The sequence below is a fragment of the Balaenoptera borealis genome (assembly GCF_965194805.1).
Source record: "Balaenoptera borealis genome assembly, chromosome: 13".
Classification (NCBI taxonomy): domain Eukaryota; kingdom Metazoa; phylum Chordata; class Mammalia; order Artiodactyla; family Balaenopteridae; genus Balaenoptera; species Balaenoptera borealis.
The window spans coordinates 53,950,357-53,974,863 of record NC_138870.1 but is presented as its reverse complement, the minus strand read 5'-3'; the positions used below and the strand labels follow the sequence as shown (position 1 = coordinate 53,974,863).

General features: G+C 37.9%; 1 protein-coding gene across 4 annotated transcripts in view; it reads right to left on the bottom strand.

The window, feature by feature from the left end:
* Positions 1–24,507, bottom strand: part of TBK1 (TANK binding kinase 1) — an 80,829-nt gene that overhangs the window by 23,941 nt on the left and 32,381 nt on the right. For 2 of the 4 annotated variants that reach the window (XM_082351243.1, XM_082351241.1), the window contains exons 14-21: positions 23,018–23,139; positions 22,843–22,919; positions 22,204–22,243; positions 21,606–21,707; positions 21,381–21,477; positions 20,875–20,981; positions 20,578–20,649; positions 13,058–16,998 (exon numbers count right to left, since the gene is read on the bottom strand). In XM_082351243.1, the coding sequence (XP_082207369.1) occupies positions 16,947–16,998; positions 20,578–20,649; positions 20,875–20,981; positions 21,381–21,477; positions 21,606–21,707; positions 22,204–22,243; positions 22,843–22,919; positions 23,018–23,139 (669 nt within the window). In that variant the 3' untranslated portion in view covers positions 13,058–16,946. Of the gene's footprint in view, positions 1–13,057; positions 16,999–20,577; positions 20,650–20,874; positions 20,982–21,380; positions 21,478–21,605; positions 21,708–22,203; positions 22,244–22,842; positions 22,920–23,017; positions 23,140–24,507 lie in introns of those variants that run through there. The other 2 variants (XM_082351242.1, XM_082351240.1) reach the window with 1 other exon arrangement.

The window sequence follows — 24,507 nt, the reverse complement described above, 5'->3', positions numbered from 1 at the left end:
CGACTCTGGATCATATGCAAATTTGGGAACTCCTGCTGAAGGCTGGCAAACTTGTGGGGCAAGGAGGGAGTTTTTTGGAACCAGAGGGGACATCTTTATCCACATGGCAGTGCCTGAACAAGGAAGCCCATTCTTTCAAGCAATTGAACAGAGATGGAACTTCAGAGGAAAAACAGGGCAATGGTTTAAAAAATGCAGGCATCTTCCTTTCCTTTGGACTGAATCATCACTCCGCTCCCACTGCTCCACCCCACATCCCCGTGCCTGACACCCTGGGTTTGGAGAATGCAGCTGGTCTAGAAGCAACACTATTTTGGATTCCCAGAGAGGCTCAGCAACCCAAAGCAGCGGGAGGGAAAGGGAAGTGAGGATATCCTTTCTCTCCTGTCTTCCCCAGGGAACCAGATTATCAGGATTAGTTCTGTAAATCTTTTGTTGCATCTTAACTCCTACTGGGACAGAGAAATTGCTATATCCCCAACTTCTTTAGCTGAAACCAAGTAGGTGGATGGCTGTGGAAATCACAGCCGAGAGGATAGTTTTGGGGGTGAGAGTGTGGGAGACTTCCAGTCTCTTAATTTCTTGAGTTGGCACTCCTGGGACACAACTTTCACAGTCATTCTCACGAATGAGTTGTCAATTCTCTTGGCAAATCATCCAAACCATGTGATGGTGTCCAATCCTAAAAATGGTCTTAACAAAAGACTTGATTAGATGCTGTGTGTATGTGTGCATACATGTTTACATTCTTTTGTGTGCCTGCTGGGCCAGGTGAGAGGGTGGGATGTGGGGTTAAAACATTTTAACCACATATTTCATCAAAAGCACTGAGCATGGGACTTCCCTGGTGGTGCAGTGGTTAAGAATCCACCTGCCAATGCAGGGGACACGGGTTCGATCCCTGGTCTGGGAAGATCCCACATGCCGCGGAGCAACTAAGCCCGCGCACCACAACTACTGAGCCCGCGCTCTAGAGCCCTCGAGCCACAACTACTGAGCCCATGTGCCACAACTAGTGAACCCCGTGTGCCTAGAGCCCGTGCTCTGCAACAAGAGAAGCCACCAGCAATGAGAAGTCCACGCACTGCAACAAAGAGTAGCCCCTGCTCGTCGCAACTAGAGAAAGCCCGCACACAGCAATGAAGACCCAACGCAGCCAATAAATTAAATAAAATAAAAAAATTAAAAATAAACTAAAATAAAATGCCATCAGCATGAAAAAAAAAAAAAAAAGCACTGAGCACATCCTACCATGGGTCTATCACTGTGCTGGGGCCTTGGTGACTAAAAGAAGCTGAAGGCGGGTCCCTGCCAATTTCTCCCTATGTCCCCCAGCAGGAGCTGAGATGAAAATAACAGATTTGACATCTGGAGAACAGAAGCTGTGTTGCAATTTCTGTTTTTATTTTATATGCTCTCAAAAAAAGAGACAGAAAGAAAGAATAGTTTTGAGCCTGGAGAAGATTCATCCTGTAACATAGGATTTTTGGTATTTTCAAAGGTGCTCTACTTTGACTGAACTTTCCAGATCTGTCTAGAAAACCATGTCACAGGAAACACAGTGCATTTCCAAAGGCATTTGTTTTCATGCCTCCTGGTGTGCCAAAAAAAGTTTGCTGTTTCTAAAGAACTTATAAGTATGAAATTAAAATTTTGAAGCTTCGGAAGTTGAGCTTTTCGTAATTTCACAGACCTCTCCTCTCTTCTGGAGATGAATCAACCCAGCAAATAGAAAGGGCTGTGTTCCCACTATTTGGGGGAAGAGACCCAGGATGGCACACTAAGGCATAGATGAAACCAAAATGCACTTCCCCTGACTATGTCACTTTTCAGCTGTGTGACCTGGGCAAGTTATTAAGCCTCTTTGAAAATTCCCACTTGTTTAATTTTGCATTTGTTCCTGGGCCCGTAGACATTTAAGGTCCATCTATTCTAAGACTTTAATGTAGACTCTCCAGAGGCTACACCAACACCCCCAATTTCAATCAGTCCTTTTGGTTTCTCTTTTCTTTCAGTGCCCTCTTTTCAGTAATGGCCTCAATACTTTTTGGCTAGCAGGAATAGTATCAGGAATCCAGAGGCGTGAAACACTACATTCACATTTAACACATATATCTAGGCTCCCAGCTGGAGAACACACGACACTTCTTTTTTTTTTTCCTTTAAAGGATCAAAAATTAGCAGCTTTCTTGAAAGCACCATTATGACTAGAAATAGAAGCTAACATCTAGTCAGTGCTAGTGTGCCAGGTTTTGATCTAAATGTGTTATTCCTATCAACACGCTTAATCCTCATCAATAACGCTGCAAAGGAGGTACTGTTATTATCCTCATTTCACAAAGGGAATGAGGAACTTGACGGAGGTCACACGCAGAAGGTGGTGGGGCTGGCATTATGAACCTAGGCAGTTTGGTTCCAACACTAGTGCTTTTTACCACAATGCTGCTCTGACCTTAAACCTCTTCAGTTAATATATATATAAACAAATTTCCTTGCAGGATAGTTTACGTAGAATAAAACGCACAGATTTTCAGTTGGATAAGTTTTGACGCACACACCCAGGTAGCCACCGCCCCAATGAAAATGTAACACATTTCCATCAACTCTCATGGCCCTTTGCAATCAGTCTCCCTGACCTCTTGTCGAGTAAACACTCATCTGATTCTTTTGCCCTAATAGCTAATATATTTTTGAAAATAATAGGAGGGAGGTGGAAGAAAGGGCTTCAAATCATATACCCATGTACAGTCAATCTTGTGACCTCTTGGGGTTTCAAGCTTCTAGTTATAGAATAAAAGTAATGAGTTGGCAAGCACTTCCCAAATTATGTTCCCTCTAGATGATATGTTTGGTGATAAAAGTATCTCCATCATACTATGGCATTTCTGTTATCTTTCATCATCCTCCCCTCTGGACCACATCTCCTCTTGAATATGTCCTTGGTGTCTAGCAGGTGTACTAATGAGACAAAGGCAATAAAAGTAAAGACGCTGAGGCCAAAATTAAATTCAAATAAGTTTGGAAACAATGGTTCAATAAAGTTAACCAGTTTTCTTTGCTGTAGGAATTTAAAGTGCTAATTTATGTTGGGTGTCCCAGAGAAGGAGATAAGCTATCAAACTCAGAATCTTTTATGATGGATACATCAAAGACCAGTGAATGTTCTGCCAACCATAGAATGTGCTGAACTGAAATCCATCCTGCAAAAGATTTTGACTTACTAATTAGTTTTTTTTTTTTTTTTGGTTCTCATTAGCTACGGATAATTAATCTTTTAAATTAAACCATAAAAACAACAGAGAGAGTAAAAGGAAAAGTTCTCCATTGTTCCCTGTCCAAACTTCCAATCTCACATTCCAGAGTAACTAATATTTAGAAGTCTGATATAAACTTTATAGCTATGTTACATATGTGTGTGATATGTCTGAATGTGTATCTACACACTTTTTTTTGTGCACGAATGGCATTATACATATATTTTGCCCTGCAACCTGGTTCCCTCTTATCTTTCCGTATCAATACAACAATACCTCCAGATCTATTTCACTGTTTTTAGCAGCTTTCTAGTATCTTTTAATATCTGGTAGGGTATTTTCTTTTTCATATCTTCTTGGATATTTGTCCATGTTCAATCTTCCAGATAAAATTCACAATCATTTTATTTTACTCCTCCCCCATTTTTTTTTTTAACTTTGTCATCACAATAAGATTATAACTTAGTTCAGGGGAAATGTCTATAAATATTGAATCCTTTCATTGAGAGTAAGGGATACCTTTCTATTTACTCAAGTCATCTTTTATGTTTCTAAGTAAAACGTGTAAGTTTTCTTCTTGTAGGTCTTACATGTCTTGTTAGGTTTATTTTTTAGATATTTTGTCCCTTTATTGCCAATAGAAAATTTTTTCTTATTTTTCTTGGTTATTATTTTTATAAAGCAAAATTTAATTTTGGAATTATAGATTTGCAAATAGATTAAGATAAGATCACTTACTGTTTCTAAAATTCTTTTCAATTAATTAATTCTCTTGAGTTTTCCTGATATACATAAGCACATGGGGAGCAAATAATGACAATGGGTGCCTTTTCCTTTCCAAAAATTTTAGGTCACATTATGTTCTCTTATTTTTTGTGTGTTTTTTGCATTTTATGGTACATTTAAAACAATACTATTATAATAGTGATAGTGAAATCCTTGTCTTATTTCTGACTTTAATGGGAATATATCGTCATTGACGTTGAGAATTAGTTTGAGGGATGTATAAAGACCATGCCAAGGAAATGTATTTCCACCTGTTTTTATTTTACTAAGATTAAAAAAATCAGGAATAGGGCTTCCCTGGTGGCGCAGTAGTTGAGAATCTGCCTGCTAATGCAGGGGACACGGGTTCGAGCCCTGGTCTGGGGAGATCCCACATGCCGCGGAGCAACTAAGCCCGTGTGCCACAACTACTGAGCCTGCGCGTCTGGAGCCTGTGCTCCGCAACAAGAGAGGCTGCGACAGTGAGAGGCCCGCGCACCGCGATGAAGAGTGGCCCCCGCTCGCCTCAACTAGAGAAAGCCCTCGCGCAGAAACGAAGACCCAACACAGCCAAAAATAAATAAATAAATTAATTAAATTTAAAAAAATTAAGAACTGTTTTCATTTAAAAAAATAAAGTAAAAATAATATAATGAAGTAATACTTAGAAGTTTGTTCTCTTAACCAGCTTAACATCCTTCCTTCCTACATTCTTCTCAAGTAATTTGTCTAGAAAACTCTTTCTTCACAGAACTGTACCAAAGCAAATAACAGCCCAGCTCAGATACTATGAGTCAGAAGAGTTTACAATGAATTGTGTTTTAATGTTTATACTTTTCAGTCCTTTTATTTCCTGATATTTCTGTTTTTCTAAACTAATTATACAATTAAGAGTCTTGCAAAACAGAAAAGAAAGAATTCTGGTCTCCCTGGAGTTTCTTAGTTAGGTTCATAGATAATTGCCCAGGACTTGTTTGGTCCTGGGAAGAGGCCAGATATCCCTAAAGAGAACAGAAGAATCAGAAGAGGGTAGGGAATTATCAAAGGAATAATGCAAGGAAATTTCCCAGAACTGAGAGACATGCATTTCCAGTTTGAAAGGGCCCAGTGGGTGCCTAGTTAAATAAAGAACTTTTTAAAGGCCTACTCTAAAGCATTTCATTAGGAATTTTCTGAATACAAAACCTGAAATGCCTTTCACAAAGCCTTTTTACAGAAAGCTACTAGATGTTCTAAACTGAAGTGAGGGAGTAAACAAAGAGTGAAGAAGAAATAGGATATGAGAAGTGGGTGACCCAACTCAAGAAAGAGGTAAAGGAAATTCCCAGGATAAAGGCTCAGCCGGGTCTTGAATAACAACCTGCCCACACTGGCACAAGAGTGCTCTGGGGTAGGGGGTGCCTTGGGGATGTGGAGGTGACAGGCTGTCTAAACTGTCTCATTATATGTAAACCTGTGTTGAAAGGTTGTTGAAAAATATGGGAAGAATTAGAGATAGGTACCAACAAAAAACAGAAAGCGAAAACCCAACCCAAGTAAATTAAAAAACCAAACCAAACCAAACAGCAATTACTAATGAGATAGTGCAAATTAGCTAGGACTGAGGAAGTTAAACTCTCTATTGTTCATCAGTCTGGGAAGATAAACAGATAGTGTTAATGCTTCTCCCATACTGCAGCTGTAACATGTCATAAAGACCCCCAAGAAATCCCCCAAGCCATGCCTATGAGAAGCTTTGCTGATTGAAATATCAGGAAGAATGAAACATCACGCTCTTGCTTAGAGAATCTAAGTCACTTTGACCCAAAAAGACAGCTGTGGTTTCTCATCTAGGTGCACTACTTCAGAGAAGGCTTTTCTGAACATGACATTCCACATTCACCTTAATTTTGTGGTTTCCCAGGAAACAGGAGCCTAGGTCCTCTCTGCAGTCCAGACCTGATGCTGATCCCTTTATACACAGTCTTGCTCTGCACTTATCAAAACACTGCTTGGTTCACATTTGTCCCGAAATCCACCCTTCCCTCCAGTTCTATACCACCTCTATCATTTCTTTGGTGAGACACTCATGATTGCTCTGGTGTGAGGTCTCCCTTGTTGTGGGATTTACAGGTTTGTCTCCAGGAGGCTAAGGCTGATCAATCTAGGACAACTTGGAGGTTTTTGAGATTTGCTGAAACCATTGCTGCTTCCACTGGGAATAACACGCACCCCTGAGACCCTGGCAGTCTTGTCTGCTGAAGGCCTCTCTTTCTCTGATGCATTGGTTTTTCACTGAATCTGCATTCTGCTCAGTGTTAGGTTTATCATTTGTCTACTGAGATTTCAGGGTTCTAACCAGACCTTGTTATCTTCTGGTGAAACCTGGCTATTAATACCCTCTTGTCTTCTGTCTGCTTGTGCAACATCTTAAACATTGTGCGTCTCTGAGAATGTTCCTTAGCCTCATCTGTGTCTGAGAAATTTGCTTTGGGAGAGAGCTTCTCTTTACGCAGTCCACCTGCCATGAGGCTACTGATTCTTGGGTCAGCAGTTGGGGCAGCTTCTTTAAGGCTGAGGGCTGAGACACTCAGAAGCAGTATCTTTACCTTTGACCAACAATCAGCCAGTTTCTCATGGGCTTATCTTTCAATAAAATTACACAACCTCCTGATATAACTCCACTGAGGACAATTTGGAATTATAGGCCACTTTGAGGAACCTGGACATGAATCATTGTTCATTTGAGAGACTCTTTTATTTTTTTCTTAAATGAATTTATTTATCTATTTATCTATCTATTTATGGCTGTGTTGGGTTTTCGTTGCTGCAGGCGGTCTTTTCTCTGGTTGTGGCGAGCGGGGGCTACTTTTCGTTGCGGTGTGCGGGCCTCTCATTGCAGTGGCCTCTCGTTGCAGAGCACGGGCTCTAGGCGCGTGGGCTTCAGTAGTTCTGGCTCGCGGGCTCCAGAGCACAGGCTCAGTAGTTGAGGCACAAGGGCTTAGTTGCTCTGCGGCATGTGGGATCTTCCTGGACCAGGGCTTGAACCCGTGTCCCCTGCATTGGCAGGTGGATTCTTAACAACTGCGCCACCAGGGAAGTCACGAGAGATGCTTTAGAACACAAGGGGGAGAGTGTTTCATCCGTCTAAAGGAGAGAGAACTTCACTGAACGTGGGAGACTCCCATCCTTTGCTTCCATTTCTCAGAGATGAATAAGTATTGACTTCTCTTTATGAGCGTGGCTTGATAATATTGTTAAGGGCCTGAGTTACTATTTAAACCATCTGTAAAAACTCTTCTTCTGTGTGTGTGCAAATATATTCTGTTCTGCATCTAAACCTTCTCCTCTCTCCTGGCAGAGGGAAGATAAGCAGCTTAACATCTGTGTCAAGCTTCTCCCTCTCACATAGAGTCAGAGAGAGTTCACTGTTATACTCCACCAAGCGCAGACAGGCCTTATCGATTCTGTGAAGTTGTCTAGCCCATGGGCCTGCCTGTTGCCCTATTGATAGAGAATACGTTCTACTAGAAGGTTATACCCTACCCTCTATTCTCCCACCTCGAAGGGGGATCGTCCTTATCAGGGCTCCTCCTCTAACGAGCTATCCTTGAAAGAGCCCTGCAATATTGGGAACAAATGGGATGCTGTCTGGTGAGCAGCTGCCCCTTTTGTCTTCTTCTCCATGGGAGGGAGGTGGTTTTACGTGTATGCCAGATGTGCTCACATCTGCCTTCTTACATGAAGCAACAGACTTTCACTAGGTCATCAAGTCTCACTGAGCTAACTGCTAAAATCTGGGGTAAAAAGGGGGCAAGAGGGAGAACCCACCTTCAGTGTAAAAAAGTCCCCCCTGGTATCTCCTCTCCCCCAGAGACCCACCTAAAAATAGCTAGGTCTTCTAGATCTGATTTTCTGACCATCCTGAGGGAGAGTTTGGTTGTCTCATGAGACATGATGAGAAGGAATTAAAGAGAAAAAAAAAATGTTTTTTTCAGCCACGCTGTGCAGCTTGTGGGATCTTAGTTCCTTGACCAGGGATTGAACCCACGCCCTTGTCAGTGAAAGCATGGAGTCCTAACCACTGGACCACCAGGGAACTCCCAAGAGAAACTATTAAAAAAAATTAATTAATAGGACAGGCTTTTGTCTCCAAAGAGGTGTCCGGGAAGCAATGTTCAATTGGAGATTTGTAATGATTTGGAAAATGGAATGAAGAGCTGGGCTGTGAAAGCGATTGCTTTGCCATCAAAATTAAATGACCAGGATAACTAATGGGAACACCAAAGTGCCCTGGAGAAAGGTACACATAAAACAATGTCAATTTCGATGTGTAGGAGCCTAAAATTTAGGGCTCATCCCTATATATGGAGAGTCTAGATATTTATTTTTAAAAAGAGCATGCATACATTTGGTATGTAAGTTCCTTAAACAGGATTTAACATAAGGTCTCAGATATAATGACAATTAACAATGCCAGTCCTGTTCCTGCAGATGAATAACACGGTGACATGCTATTCAACTTCAAGAAAACTCCCACCTTTCTGCTCTCGTCAGCAACCATGTAGCTGATTTTGTCTATATCGCTCCATCTTAGGTTCATGATATTCATGGAACTGGAAGGAAACTTTAAGATCAAGTCTAATCCGTACATTTTACAGATGAGAAAGCTCAAGTCAGGGAGATTTAAGTTACTTGCTTAGAGTCACGCAGCTCTTGGTACAAAAGCAAGGCCTGACGCCAAAGTCCTGTGCTCTTGCCACTGGACTACCATACACTTGAGCTCTGGATTTTTTTCATACACAGCTGCGGTTCCTCAGCTCAATTAGAAATGGTTCCAGGCCACCGAATGTGGATTTTCTCATATACCTCTCCCCATTTTTTCCCTTCAAGACCGCAGATTACTGACATGCTTAAAATATGTATTGAATTCAGATTTGTCGACTTTCTATATTTCTTCCTAATTCATGCCTTGGTGTAACCTACTGCTTTCTAAGGTGAAGATGGGGAGATAAGAGAAGAAATGAAGGAGAGTGAGCTAAGCTGTGTTAAATTACATGGTGATAAAGCTATTTGGGAGCCTTCACTTCATTAGTGGTATTAAAATATCAATCACTGGTCTTGTCTTGAGACCATTTAAGTTTTCAAGTGGGATTTACTGGGATAGAGGTACTTAGGGAACACTTGGCACATTTCTGTGGCAACCTTAGATGACTGTAGGATACTGATGAATGACAGAAGGTTTAATTCCGAAGAGGTGACCTGATATTGAGCTATCTTTTGTAGGTGGCCACAATCCATCAATCTACACAGAAGGTTGGAGCAAGGGTCTCCAGGGATTAGCAGATTTCTAAAAGTAAATTCATTCTTTTATCTCATTCAGCTCAAATCCAATACGGCTGTTCTCATAAATCAATTCAGTAAGACAAATAGTTACTAACTGCCCACTATACACAACACTGTTATTAAATATTGGAGAAAGAATAAAAGATAGTTCTTGCTCTTGAGGAGCTATAATTCTGTAAGTCATGTATTTTAATAATCTCATTAGAATGGGGTATTCTAATTCTCATTAGAATATCTCAACAAAAGACTTTACTTCATCAGACGGTAAATAAAAAGATTGTAGGAAACAGGCTCCAAACTAGTAAGAATACTAGCAAGCATTGCTTTGGAAAAATAAATGACCAGACTTTCTATCCACCAATGAAGGCTATCTGTAAAATATAGTAGACCCACCCCTTTGTCAGGGAGCAGAGGGGAGATATGTTCCAAGACCCCCAATGGATGCCTGAAACCACAGATAGCATGGAATGCTATGTTTTTTCCTATATGTACACACATATGATAAAGTTTAATTTATAAATTAGACATAGTAAGAGGTTAACAATAACTAATAATAAAATAGAACAATTATAATATACTGTAATCAAAATTATGTGAATGGGGTCTCTCTCAAAATATCTTACTGTACAAATTCTTTTTTTTATAAATTTATTTATTTATTTATCTTGGGCTGCGTCGGGTCTTTGCTGCTGCGTGTGGGCTTCTCATTGTGGTGGCTTATCTTGTAGTAGAGCACAGGCTCTAGGTGCACGGGCTTCAGTAGTTGCGGCGCATGGGCTTAGCTGCTCCGCGGCATGTGGGATCTTCCTGGACCAGGGATCGAACCCGTGTCCCCTGCATTGGCAGGCGGATTCTTAACCACTGTACCACCAGCGTAGCCCCTTACTGTACAAATTTAATACCTTTTTTATCTTAACTAGGCACTTATACACTGTGGCTGTAACTTTCGCAGTTTGAGGTGTGACAGCAAAACTAGCATAAATTTCTTTTTCCTTCTTCACAATTTCATGGATAGAAGATTTGTTCTTACTGTAGATCTTAGCAACCTCGGCATATGATATTTTTTTTCTTATTGAGAACTTTCACTTTTCACTTAAAGGAAGCACTTTACAGCTTCTCTTTGGCATATTCGAATTGTCAGCATCACTATTCTTGCACTTTGGGGCTGTTATTAAGTAAAATAAGAGTGACTTGAACACAAACACTGTGATACTGTGATAGTTGATCTGATAACGCAGATGGCTACTGAGTGACTAACAGGTGGGATACACCTGACAAAGGAACGATTCACATCCCAGGTGGAAGGAGCGGGACACTGCAAGATTTCATCATGCTACTCAGAATGGTGCACAATTTAAAACTTATGGATTGTTGGTTTCTGGGATGTTCCATTTAATATTTTTTGACTGAGGTTGACTGCGGGTAACTGAAACCACAGAAAGCGAAACTGAGGATATGGCGGTGGGGGGGAACTACTGAGTTCAGTGAGGGTTTATATATTCACATCCTCTGATGTTTACAAACCGCAGCACTGTGGAGTGGTAAAAATAGCACTGGACAAATAATCAGATGATTCACGATAAAGTTCTAGTTCTTCCCATGTAATAGTGTTGGAAGTTAAGATATTTAACCTTTTGGGGGCAGTTTACTCATCTTTAAAATGAAGGGATCAGAGAAGATGATTTTTCTAAGTTCCCTTGAAGCTCTAACATCCCAAATTATGCTATTCCATATCTGAGGGATCACACACACATATACACACAACCCCAAGGGAGTTTTAAACTATTAAGTTAGATAATACATATTTTGATAGTGAAAAAGAAATGAAAGAAAATATCAGTTTAAGGAAAAAAAGATGATTGACATTTATTAGGCCCTACATTTTGTAAAGTTTTTAATCAGATACCTTCCTTGGTGAACACAGATCACAGTCATTTCTGTGCTAATTAAAGGAGGCTCTGGTGCTGGGTCATCTATCAGATCATCAGATTATGTTTGATTATCCATCAGACAAGGGGTAAATGTTAAGCACTTACGTAAGATGCAGAGCTACATGGGTATCAAAAAGCCATAACTATAATTTTAAGTCAGTTGCAAGATGAAACTTGTGAGGGAAGAGAAGGTGCTTACCTTGGTCCAAGGTGGCGTGTCCAGCCCTCCTCCCACGTGCAGAGTAGGAAGGTGAAAGCTGGGCTCTGCAGAAGGTGCATCAGGTACCTTCTTCCCTCAACCCCCTCTCCCCTGACCCTCTCACATTCCAGCCAGGCAGGACTGGACAGAAATGCAGAGCTTTACGCAGCAGCATATTTAAGGTGCTTTAAAATCTTACATTAATACTTGACTAAAATATGCCGTAGAGACTGACCCAAGGAAATATGAGGTCCATTAACATTTTTAGTTTTCTAGGAAAAGGAGGGGAATGCACTTGATTAGTTTATTCTTTTTTGTTTATTCTAAGGTATTTTAATTCCACAAGCAAATTGAGATTCATTGAAAATAAGAGCTATTTTTTAATTTGCTTTTTAAAGCTAAACATTCTCCATTTCTCTCTAGAAAACTTCTCCGAACCCAAATGCTTAAAAAGCATAAATTGGATTATAAAATGTTCATGGCTTTTAATATCTCACCTTCAAATTGCTTTCTCTTAATTTTCTCTCAGATAACCATGTTAAATAACACGTTTTAAAGGCTTTAAGAGCTTTATTCCCCCCCCCCCCCGCCCCCCACTTGAGGGAGGCTCCATTTTAGTAACAAAAAAATGTATTTCAAATGAAGCATTAGCCTCAGATAGCTTACCTCCACCTTGGCTCCAGAGCAACTTGGATTTCCGATTCTTCGAGCAGGTCAGTGACTTGGGGAACCAGTAAAAGAGCCGGGCTATTCTTCTGAATGTCTTGTTAAAGTCACTTCTTATGGCCATAGCTAGAACTGTTAAGTGTTCCAGAACAACACTCCACACATAGCACGGATGGGGAAAACACAGTAATACCCACATATGACACTTTAGCTGTGAACTCTCTTTCAGCCAGTATGTCTGGGGACCACCTGTTAGCCCTAAATCCCCTTCCCCTGTCATTCCTTTGGTGTCCTTAGCCCTCATAACTAGAAACTGTATTAATAGATGTTCTTTCTAAAGAAAGAGTTTTAAGCTTCAGAAACTCTAACCTAAGGCAACACTTGATAATTTTTAAGTACAGACCCCACCCCTGCCCCACCTCCTCTACAGAAATACAATTACTTTCACACAAGAGCAAAGTAACCAGTATCCACTAACTCAGCATCCAACAGAATTGTCAATGGCAATTCGTAGGACTTGCTGGTGATTAACACACTACCTCCTAAAGCCATAGCCTTGATCCCATTTGTTTTGTACATCTTTTACTGGAAAAATGATATGTATTTTAAACCTTGTCAGGAATCTATCCCAGAAAAAAAGAATATGACTGATTCTTACAAGTCAAGAAGTGTATAAAAGAAAAAGATTTTTTCCAGGATAGTTTTGGTTTTTGACCCTTTGAACATTTCTCCAGACCCTTCTTTAACTTTAGTGTGTGATTTCAGCGGACACCAGCATTTGGCTGCCTGCTCTGCCAGTGGGACTGGGGTTCCCATCATCACCCCTGGAACTACATCTAACAACAGGTCTTTGTGCATTCTGTTTACGTCAAAAGAAATAAACTTACTCAGAGACTAGTCCTTACAAGAGCCTGATGTAATAGTTGCACAGTGCTTTTTTATATGACACACTAAATTTCTGGAGCTGATTTATACACACACACACACACACAAAAGGATATTATCATATTACCAGTTTCCGTTTCCAGGTCAGATGTTTTTGATTTCTATTCCATTTTCATGAGTTCTTAGAAATATGCCTAGGAGTCTGCTTGTAAGTGACAAGTGGGGAGAAAGTTCAACTAAAACAATAGTGTAAGACTTTCTGATACTTTCATCTTCCTAAAAATAGGATGTGGGCTGGTGGATGCTGCCCAAAACAATAGCATTAAGATTTCCTTATGTTTTCCTTTCAACAGTGTCTGTCCCAGCACTTCTCAGTTTTGAAAGTTTGGGTAACTATAAATTTTTTGCAGCACCTCCTCAAAGACAAAGCACAATGCGAAAAATGCCCTTCTGAGTGGACTGAAGTCAGAGATAAAAGCTCTGGTTGTGGCTGTGATTCTGAAGGGACAATAAAGTTTAGACATTTCAGTCAAGATTGCTTATTCCTACTGATAGGCCCTTTCTTAATTCCAAACAACAAACCTCTTACTTTTAGCACAGAACACCACAAAAAGCAAACTTCATTGCTTAAAAATATAACAGAAAAACAAACTAAAACACGTTCTGGATAACTTTTTTTTTTTTTGGATAACTTATTGATGCAGGTATTATATTTTTAAAGAGATATTTTGAGGAAAAGATCTTTTTTTTTTAATAGAGACTTTTTTGTTTTGTTTTTGTTTATTTAGTTGCACCAGGTCTTAGTTGTGGCAGGCGGCCTCCTTAGTTGTGGCTCGCCGGCTCCTTAGTTGTGGCTTGCCAGCTCCTTAGTTGTGGCATGCATGTGGGATCTAGTTTCCTGACCAGGGATCGAACCCAGGCCCCCTGCATTGGGAGCGTAGAGTCTTATGCACTGCGCCACCAGGGAAGTCCCTGAGGAAAAGATCTTTACATCTAAAAAGAGACACTCTGCTTCGACACAGTGTAACGAGGTCTATAAGCCACTTACACAGTATTTATTAATTTCCAAAATAATCAAAATGGGACATTTAGAAGATGTGATGGGATTATTTTCCACATTTCTTCCCTAACCTCTCCTCTAATTCCTTTTTTATTTACTCGAAGATATCCCTTTTTTTTCACATAATTTACGTTCACTTATTTCATTTTTGATTATTCCTTCTGCTGTTAGACCTATAATCTCTTTTTTACATTAAGAGTTAAATCCTACCTCACACCTGTCAGAATGGCTAACATCAAAAAGAACACAAATAACAAATGTTGGTGAGGATGCAGAGAAAAGGGAACCCTTGTACACTGTTGGTGGGAGTGTAAATTGATGCAGCCACTTTGGAAAACTAAAAACAGAACTAAAAGTAGAACTACCATATGACCCAGCAACCCACTCCTGGGTATATATCTGAAAAAAAACGAAAACACTAATTTGAAAAGATACATGCACCCCAATGCTCAAACCAGCATTATTTACAATTGCCAAGATACAGAAGCAACCTAAGTGTCAACTGACAGATGAATGGATAAAGAAGATATGGTATATATATATAATGGAATAGTACTTGACCATAAAAAAAACACGAAATTTTACCATTTGCAACAATGTGGATGGACTTAGAGGGTATCATGTTAACTGAAAGAAGTCAGACAGAGAAAGACAAATACAGTATGACATCACTTTTATGTGGAATCTAAAAAATACAACAAATTAGTAAATACAGTAAAAAAGAAACAGACTCACAGAAAGAACAAACTAGTGGTTACCAGTGGGGAAAGGGAAGCAGGGAGGGGCAAGATAGGGGTGGGGGATTAAGAGGTATAAACTACTATGTATAAAATAAGCTACAAGGATATATTGTATAACACAAGGAATATACAATATTTTATAACAACTGTAAATGGAGTATAACCTTTAAAAATTGTGAATCACTATATTGTACACCTGTAACATATAATATTTTGCATCAACTTTATATCAATTAAAAAAGAAGAGACAGTATCAAAAAAAAATGAGTTAAATCCATTAACTCTTGTACTTGTTACATATAATATTTTTAATCCCTGTCTTTTGGAAATATATCCCAATATTGAAAAAAAAAAGCTAGTAAACTAGAGATGCAACTTATTTTAAAGCTAATTTCACTTACATAGTAACTCTGAAAATTTGGTTAGCAGACCAATGTCACCATGTATTTACTGACATAAGGTGTTTTGAATGAGGATGCATTCTTGAGGGTAAAATATTGAAAGCAAGAGTGCTTGATTTACATGTTGCTGTAATGGGGAATACAACAGTTAGTCTTAATTAATACTAGTGTGGAACAGAACTGTTCTTACCAGTATAACTTACACATATACAATCCCCACAGCAAGCGTTTGTTTATTGGTGTTCTTTTCTAGAGGTGCTTAAATAAAAATGAAATTTGCAAATATATTAACTGATCACATAATTTAAGTAAAATTTTACCTTGTGTTCAGTGATAAAAACATTTAAACTACACAATCAGACACTGATGTTAGATGGTCAAATAGAAAATTAAAATTAAAAGGGATTAAATACCCCCTTGCTCCATACACTCTCAGACTAAACAGTTTTTGACAGGGGATAACTGTATTTATAAAAGTAATGTCATTGACCCATACATTTATTTTTATAATGTATACATGTGACACTTAAAATTCCCTACTACAATGATGCATCAATTTGAGATTTCAAATAACATCCTAATCCGTTTTCAGTTTTCCAATGTTCATGACAGCCAAATTTATTTACTACTTAGGACATGATCTCTTTATGATATACAGGTTGTACATGATCATACTTCAGTCATCTAAGAAGTCAGAAAGCAAAACTAAAACCAAATCCTTCTTGGGCAAAATAATTTCTCACTGAGCACAATCCTTTAGTCTAGAACTCTGTGTACATTTTTCAAAGAGAAGGCTCCTTTTGGATTTGTATAGCATACATTTATGAATTTATGAAAGAACTTCTACGAAACTTGGAATCAGTGGGTTTATAAGAGTCACAAAATTGCCCCTCATGTAATTTCTGAGGATAATTTACCATTACCACCCATATTATTTTTCAAAAGATAACTTTTGTTTCTCAAACTGCTGTACACAGAAAAATACAAACTCTTCACATTACAACTGAGAAATTTATTGATACTTCTTCATGAAGTAGTAAGCAGAATTAAAGTAAAGAAGAAATATACAGCTTAAAACAGTTGAAATGATCCTAAAATTTTTATGACAATTATACATTTATGGCCAAAATAAAAATGAACAGTTTTTAATAATTAAATCACTTAAAAAATTTTGCTCAATAATTTACCTGAAATTAAACAGATACAAGGATAACTGGGATAATGCCACTTTATCCTTCTCAAAAAAACTGTGATCCTAGTAAAAAACAGTGGTTCGGTTCTGCTCCCCACTCACAAAAACTACCTCTCCATTCTATCACTTATAAACGTGTTAACAATCAACCTTTACTGATTTGTAAGGACACCAATTTTGGTTCCACTTAAAAATGTTTCCAGTAGGCAGTCAGAGATATATGACTTAGCTGGCCTTACTCAGAAGAGTCGAGGATCAGTAAGTATCTCAACGTATCGGTCATGGCTTTCTTCTCAGTGCTCACTGAGGTCAAATGTCCTCATATAATTATAAATGTTAAAAAGTAAAATTACATCTTAGCAGCCAAAAATTTATATATTTTCATGTATTTACAGTATTGTACATATTTACATGACCACATCAAATAGTGAAATGTAGAAACAAGAGACCACCTACAGAGGCATTCGTTTAATGCCCCAACATTATTTTCTTGTGCAAACTGAAACTTGCCTCAAACTTCTTATAAAGCTATAGACAGTCAACATTGCGAAGGCCACCATCCATGGTTAAAGAGCCAAACCTAAAACACAAAAGAAAAAAGGCAATCTCAAAAGATTCATTTATTTGGCCTCCAACATTTTAAAGAAGAATATAAAATACTTTTCAGATGAATAAACTATTATTTTTAAAGAGTTAACCAACTATAATTTGCTCTATTTCTTACTGAAACACAGTGCCACTATCATAAATATGTGAAAAAATACAACACAGTGGCTTGGGAAGACTTCTTAAGAGAAAATGGGGGAGTAATGTAATCTAGAAAGTGTTAGAAAGAGCTGGATAATTTCTTTTGGTGGGGTGGGATTTCTAAGCAAAGATGTGGAGTTGGGAGTCAGGGACAGTAAGGAATGGAATCTTGCTAAAACAGAATGTTACTTGGAGGAATAGTGGAAAATAAAGTTGGGTGATTAGGCTGGGTCTAGACTATTATATTCTTTTAATTCAAGTATGAATTTAGACTTGACTTTTTAGGTAACAGGAATTTAGAAATTTTTGAGCCAAGGAGTGGTATGATTAGATCAGTATTTGGGAATATTACTTTGGCTGTAAAACCCATGACAGATGGGAAGAGCTGGTTAGGGAAATAGGTAGTAGATTATTATCATGGCTCACAAGGTGGGGGGAAAGGAGATCTAAATGAGGTTGATGAGGGGGAACACAGAAACGTTTGAAGGAAGATTACCAAACTTGATGAAAGGGAGTAAAGAAGAGTGAGTGTCTAAAATAATTTATGGGGACTTCCCTGGTGGCACAGTGGTTAAGAATCTGTCTGCCAACGCAGGGGTTTGATCCCTGGTCTGGGAAGATCCCACATGCCGCAGAGCAACTAAGCCCATGCGTCACAACTACTGAGCTTGCGCTCTAAAGCCCGCGAGCCACAACTACAGAGCCCGCATGCCTAGAGCCCGTGCTCTGCAACAAGAGAAGCCACGGCAATGAGAAGCCCGCGCACCGCAACGAAGAGTAGCCCCCACTCGCCGCAACTAGAGAAAGCCCATGCAGCAATGAAGACCCAATGCAGCCAAAAATAAATAAATAAAATAAATTCATTAAAAAAATAAATAATAAAATAAAATAATTTATGTTCATGGTAGGAGGAGAAAGGGGAAGAAGATGAGAAATTACAGGGGAGACTGAGTTGGGAAGGATGATGTTAAGTGATTTTAGATACAAAAAAATCTGAAGTGATAGATATCCATATGGAGACAGTGTACAAGACCTGGCTTCTATTACTAGTTCTGGCACAAATCCTTAAGTGGTCATTTAATATTTAAGTTATGATTCTGCCATGTCTGATTACCCATGTATTGTCAAGCCTGCAAGTAAAACAAGACTTACTGGACATGCTTTGGGAAGTGGGGATTTTATTCCACAAAACATGTGATTCAATATAAAATTTTGTTAAAACATATTTTAATAGTCTTTTCTACTTGCTAATCTTTAGCCTTTCAGAATAAATTTAGGATTTAGCTAAAGTTGTGAAGAAACTATAAGTTGCATAAATTTATAAAAAGTTATAAAGAGTTAGATAATTACTATGTAGATACTATAAACCAATAGGAAACCAATAGAAAACCAATAGGAAAAAGACTTTAAAACCTAATAGGCAATTCATAGGAAAAAAAACTGAATAAACATATAAAAAGATGTTTGACATCACTATTAACCAAAGATATCCAAATTAAAACAAGATGTTGGTTTCTACTAAACAAACTGGCAAACATCTAAAAAACTGATAACATTCAGTGTTGACAATAGGACTGTAACAAGCCTTTTAGAGAACAAACTAACAACGCCTATCAAAATTCAAATGTGCAGGGTCTTCCCTGGTGCCGCAGTGGTTAAGAATCCGCCTGCCAATGCAGGGAACACGGGTTTGAGCCCTAGTCTGGGAAGATCCCACATGCTGCAGAGCAACTAAGTCCGTGCACCACAACTACTGAGCCTGCATGCCACAACTACTGAAGCCCACGTGCCTAGAGCCCGTGCTCCAAAGAGAAGCCACCGCAATAAGAAGGCTGCGCACCACAATGAAGAGTAGCCCCCACCCACTGAAACTAGAGAAAGCCCACGCGCAGCAACAAAGACCCAATGCAGCCATAAATAAATAAATAAATAAATCTATATATAAAAAAAAATTCAAATGTGCATACCCTTTGACCCAACAACTCCACATCTAGAAACATCAAGAAGTCAACCTTTCAAAAATTCTTACACAAGCACATGAAGGTATATATACAAGTGTGTTCACTGAAGCATGTTTTGTAATTGTGAAAAATCAGAAACAACTTAAATGCCCAACAAATAGGGATGCACCAAATAGATATGGTAGATCCATACACTAGGATATCAGGCAGCTGTTGAAAATGAGAAAAATAGAGCTATATGTATGGATATGAAAAAGTACCCTTGATACACAGCCTTAAGTGAAAAAAGTAAGACTAAACCAGTATGAACAGAATGATTCCATTCTTATAAAACACACATGCACAACAAACTATTAATAGTGATTACTTCTGTGGGAGTGGGGAGGTATGAGAAAGGGGAGGTGGGGTCTTTTATTTCAATTTTTACAATTATATATTGTTTAAACATTTTTTTTTACCAATTCATTAAATTCATTTTAAAAAATCGATAATGCTATAGAAGCGTCTGATAACTTTCTGCATGTAGGTCAAATATCATGTGATTTCCTGACATTTAATCTTTCCAAGCCTTATGAATGTGTTTGGTCTTTTATTTGAGAGAACAGGGCTAGTGGGGAGATAGGAGGCTGGGTTCCAGCTCCAGCTCATCTTTTCAGGTATGAATGTCAACACCTGTGGAACATGGACAAAGACTATCTGCTGTGCCCTGCAATGCAAGGCTGGAATGCACGCTTAGTGAGGCCATGCAGCCTGAAAGTGCCCTTCAAGGGTACAAAACACCACATAAATGTGAAATCCTTGCATTAATATCTTGCGGGTGAGAGGACCTGTGGAGAAGCACCTAAGGGCTAGAAAGAGAAGGGTTCTATTCATGAGCCAAATAGGACTTAACTTCTCTGAGGAACCCGGACAAGGAAACAGCCACCAAAGCGGCTTTATTGGCTCTGTACATTTTCCAACTCTCTTTCTCCTTGATCTATTAGGATTCTGGAGATAAGCAGACACTCAGCTCCTCAAAGAACTCCATGAACAGATGGCGCTCACGTGCAAGAAGGGGTTCAGAGGGCTCTGTGAGTTACACAGCACTGATCAGAGTGCTGGCACCTCCTAAGCAACTCTGAATCCAGAACTGAAAATGATAGTTCTAATGAGAAAATGTTTTGAAAAATGTGCAAAAGATTTTCGTTTTCACAGACTGATTCAAAGAATTCTATTAACCAGTGCTTCTATAAAATGGAATCAATCACAGTTGACTTGTCTTTATCAAAACAACCCCAAACACATTAAAAGGCACCATGAAATTCAAAAAACCTAAGGGTTCTGACTTAATATTCCTTTCCCACTGCTTAACCTATTGATACAGGAAGACAGACAGATACAAGTATAGATGTATGTTTATGTACTCAATTGCATATATAATCACAGGGCAGAATGATCTTTGTATTACTCACCTTTCTAAAATATGATTATTTTCAGCAAGTTCTTTAACTACCCCTTCCATTTCTTCCTTTAATTTCTTCATACTATATTCAAAATAAAGATAAAAGTACCTGTGCTCAAAAAAAGTATGCAAGTTTTACAGTTATATTTATAGTATGTTTAGTTCTCTAGATTGATCTAAGTCATTAAATAATATTAGCAAATGTATTCATAACAAATATACAACATTTCAAAATAAAAGAGCAAGATCACAAAATGAAATAAAAACAAATGGAAACACTACAGTTACCAAATAATAAATTTCTTACCCAAGAGTCATTTCTACTAATGTGTTAGAACATGGATAAATTGGGGTCATGGTATGTTTGATTCCACTGGAGGCTGCAAACATTTTCTGTGGCAAAGTTTCTTGTAACTAGAACATCAAAAACAAACAAACAAAAAAACCATATCAATCACAGGACAGAATACTTACTACAGATCTTAGATCAAATGTTACAGGTTTTAATAAGCCCTTTATAGCTTTAAGTTTTAATTTCAAAACCATCAATGATATAATACTTAAAACTCTTTAAGAAAAACTCTGCATATAGATGATTTTAAAAAATGGTCTATCAGATGTTTTTCACTGTAAAACATCTTAAAACTTGGCTCAAAATACATACCACAAGTGGGCAAGCAGAGCTGAATATAGGCATATTATACCCTATTTCTCTCTTCTCAAACATTATCAGATATAAACTTAGAAGAATTTTATTTTAATTTTTCCTAGTAGGAAAAAGCCTTTTTTTTCTAGATAATTTTGAAGCTATACCTCATTAGTATAGTCTTGATACTTTGATACTTCTTCTTCAATATCAAAACACTGATTAGTTAGGGATAATAACTGTTTCCTAAGATGAAGCATCTTTCTGAAAACCAAAAAGAAGCAATTAATAAGCAGTCTAATGAAATATTATTTTTACTTAAAATATATAATATACATTAAATTATATATTGTGCAGACAACCACTAATCACCCCCCAAAAAGCTTACTTACCTCATCCATTCTTCTGACTTATCCAAAAAAGCCTCGTACTTTTTAACACATTCATCTGTAAAGTGGGTCATAGCTTTTGTTGCATGATAATACAGTTTTTGCCTGTAATTTAGAAATAATCAGAGGCTTAAACCAATGTCACTGTTTCTATTTCCAATATTAAAGAATTTTCAAATATATGAAATTTATTTCCTGTAATGACTGTTGTGGGTTTAGAATATTTACGGTAGAAAGCCTAAGGTTTCTAAGACAGACATTATAGCAGCAAGAGGAGAAAAAGAAGGTTGATAGTGGAGAATGGTCAAAAACTATTTATCGAATGAGGTTAAGGTTAAGGAGGTGGTTAAGTCTGCCCTTGCCTATGTTCTCCATTATCTGTCCTTCTGCAATCAGAGCACAGGAGGCAGAAGACTGCCCCCTTATTCTCCCGTCTCAGTAACCTCTCAACCAGGGGCCAGATGAGTGGGCCTCAAATATGTGCACATACAGTAACAATCCTAAAAAGCCAAGATTAAAATGTATTTTTTATTATGATTAATTCCAACTTTAAGAAGAAACATAACCAAAAATAATTATTAAACATAATCTGGACACTTACTTATCAAATTTGTGGATTTGTTCTTCATTATAAGCTAGTCCTAAAAATAAGAATATGTATTACTCTTGTAAATGTAGTATCATAAAATCACATGCAATTTTATTTTGAGATTATTACTTCATAAAGGCTAAGAGTTTAAAGCAGATGTCACAAACTTCTGACCCATGGGTAGATACTGCCCACAAATGCTTTTATTTGGTCTGTACAGTGCTAATGTTAAAAAAAAAAATTAACTGCCAACATTTAAAAATCAGGATATTTCTAATAAAGTCTATTTCTAGCTTCTCTTGAGGTCTAGGAACATTGGAAAAACAATCAGGTGAATCTGAGTAGTGGCTCTCCCCTTCACACGGGGGTGGGGTCCTCCTCTCTAGTCCCCTTCAGTTTCCACGGGCCAATCTCATTCCTTTCCGTTACGTGTGTGGCCTCTAGAGGTTTCAGAGTTCTGATCCCTGATTTGAAATACTCAAAACGTTGGTTTTAAGGATAATTTTTAATACCTTCAACCTCTTCCCTGACAGAACCAAGTCTCTGAAATAAATAACTTATGTAGTCACCCTTACAAATATACCAAATTAATTCAACCGAATTACAACTAGTAGGGCTGACTCAGATTAACAAATGGAAAATTTTACTTACTACGTTCTGCTTTGTCTTTTTTGAACTGATAGTAAATCTCTGTGATGCAATTTAACAGGACTTGTAGCTTTTCTACACTATTTAAGAAAGAAAAATCCAAATAAATTAATTGAGTCAATGCGAAAAAGGACATTTAATAATAAGAGCAGAAACTGCCAATGCAGTTATAACTTACTGTCTATCTTTTGGATGAGTGCCTTCTTGATGGGTCCATGTATCTGCCAGCAATCCACCTGGAGATAATTTGCTTTCAATATCCTGAAGACTGGTTTCGATTGTTCCCTGAGAACTGGAAAGCTAAATAAAACCAATGGGTTCAGATCCAGATTACCAAAAATCAGAAATGATCATCACAATGCCAATGGAGCCTAAAGTTTGAATAACATTTCTTTTGTAGATTACTTCAGTTCAAAGTCAGAATAATTATTATTATTTTTTTTTTTCAGAATAATTATTTTTATCTTTAAATGCAAGGACAGTTTTTTAGGTTATATTCCACCAAGAGTACAATATGATAATAAAACATGAGTATTAATATATTTTATAGGGCTTCCCTGGTGGCATAGTGGTGAAGAATCCGCCTGCCAATGCAGGGGACACGGGTTCATGCCCTGGTCTGGGAAGATCCCACATGCTGCAGAGCAACTAAGCCCGTGCGCCACAACTACCAAGCCTGCGCTCTAGAGCCCATGAGCCATAACTACTGAGCCTGCATGCCATAACTACTGAAGCCCGCGCACCTAGAGCCCGGGCTCTGCAACAAGAGAAGCCACCGCAATGAGAAGCCCGTGCACTGCAGTGAAGAGTGGCCCCCGCTTGCCGCAACTAGAGGAAGCCTGCACACAGCAACGAAGACCCAACACAGACAAAAATAATTTTTAAAAATCTTAGATAAAATGTATTTTATAAAACATTGCTTACATCTAATACTCTTTTTTAAAAAACATAGAAAATACTTTTAATCATTCAATTAAGCTTGTTTCTTTATCTACAAAATATGGTTAGTACTCTATCTCATGAAAATCAAAGAGGAGAATTATTAGCATAGTCCCAAGTATAAATGTAGATATGCAAAATTGTGCTCTTTGTTTAGAGCTAAAAAGAAAAGTACCTCCTCTTAAAAACAAAAAATGAAACCTCATCTAAGATCCTGTTCATTTTAAGCTTAGTAAATTTATCACTTATCTACCACAGAACTGAGAGCATCTGTAAAAGTTTTGAAGAAAGGATAAAAGTTGGACTTAAAGGATGAATATGTTTGAATATTTTAAGTGTCCTGATACTATTGTTTTTCAAATTAAGTTTTAAGTGGTGGTTTATGCTGCTACTAGCAACAAACAAGCGTGCCCGTGTTAGCACTGGCATTATATGTAATTCTTAAAGCCTTGCTAATTTGAAAGACAAAATGGTATCTTACTGTTATACTACGCAATTTTCTATTACTCTTGGGGTTGAACTTTTTTTTCCAAGAGTTTCACTTAGATCTATTCATTTTTAAATCATTTCTAAATGTTCTCTATTTACTGCAGATTTAATGTTTTCCTTATGCATTTGTATGATTTTCATATATATAAAAAAACCCTTTATCTAATTTTCTCAATCTATTTTTTTTTTTAAAGCAAGGTTTTTTTTTTTGTTTCTTTTTTAAAATTTATTTATTTATTT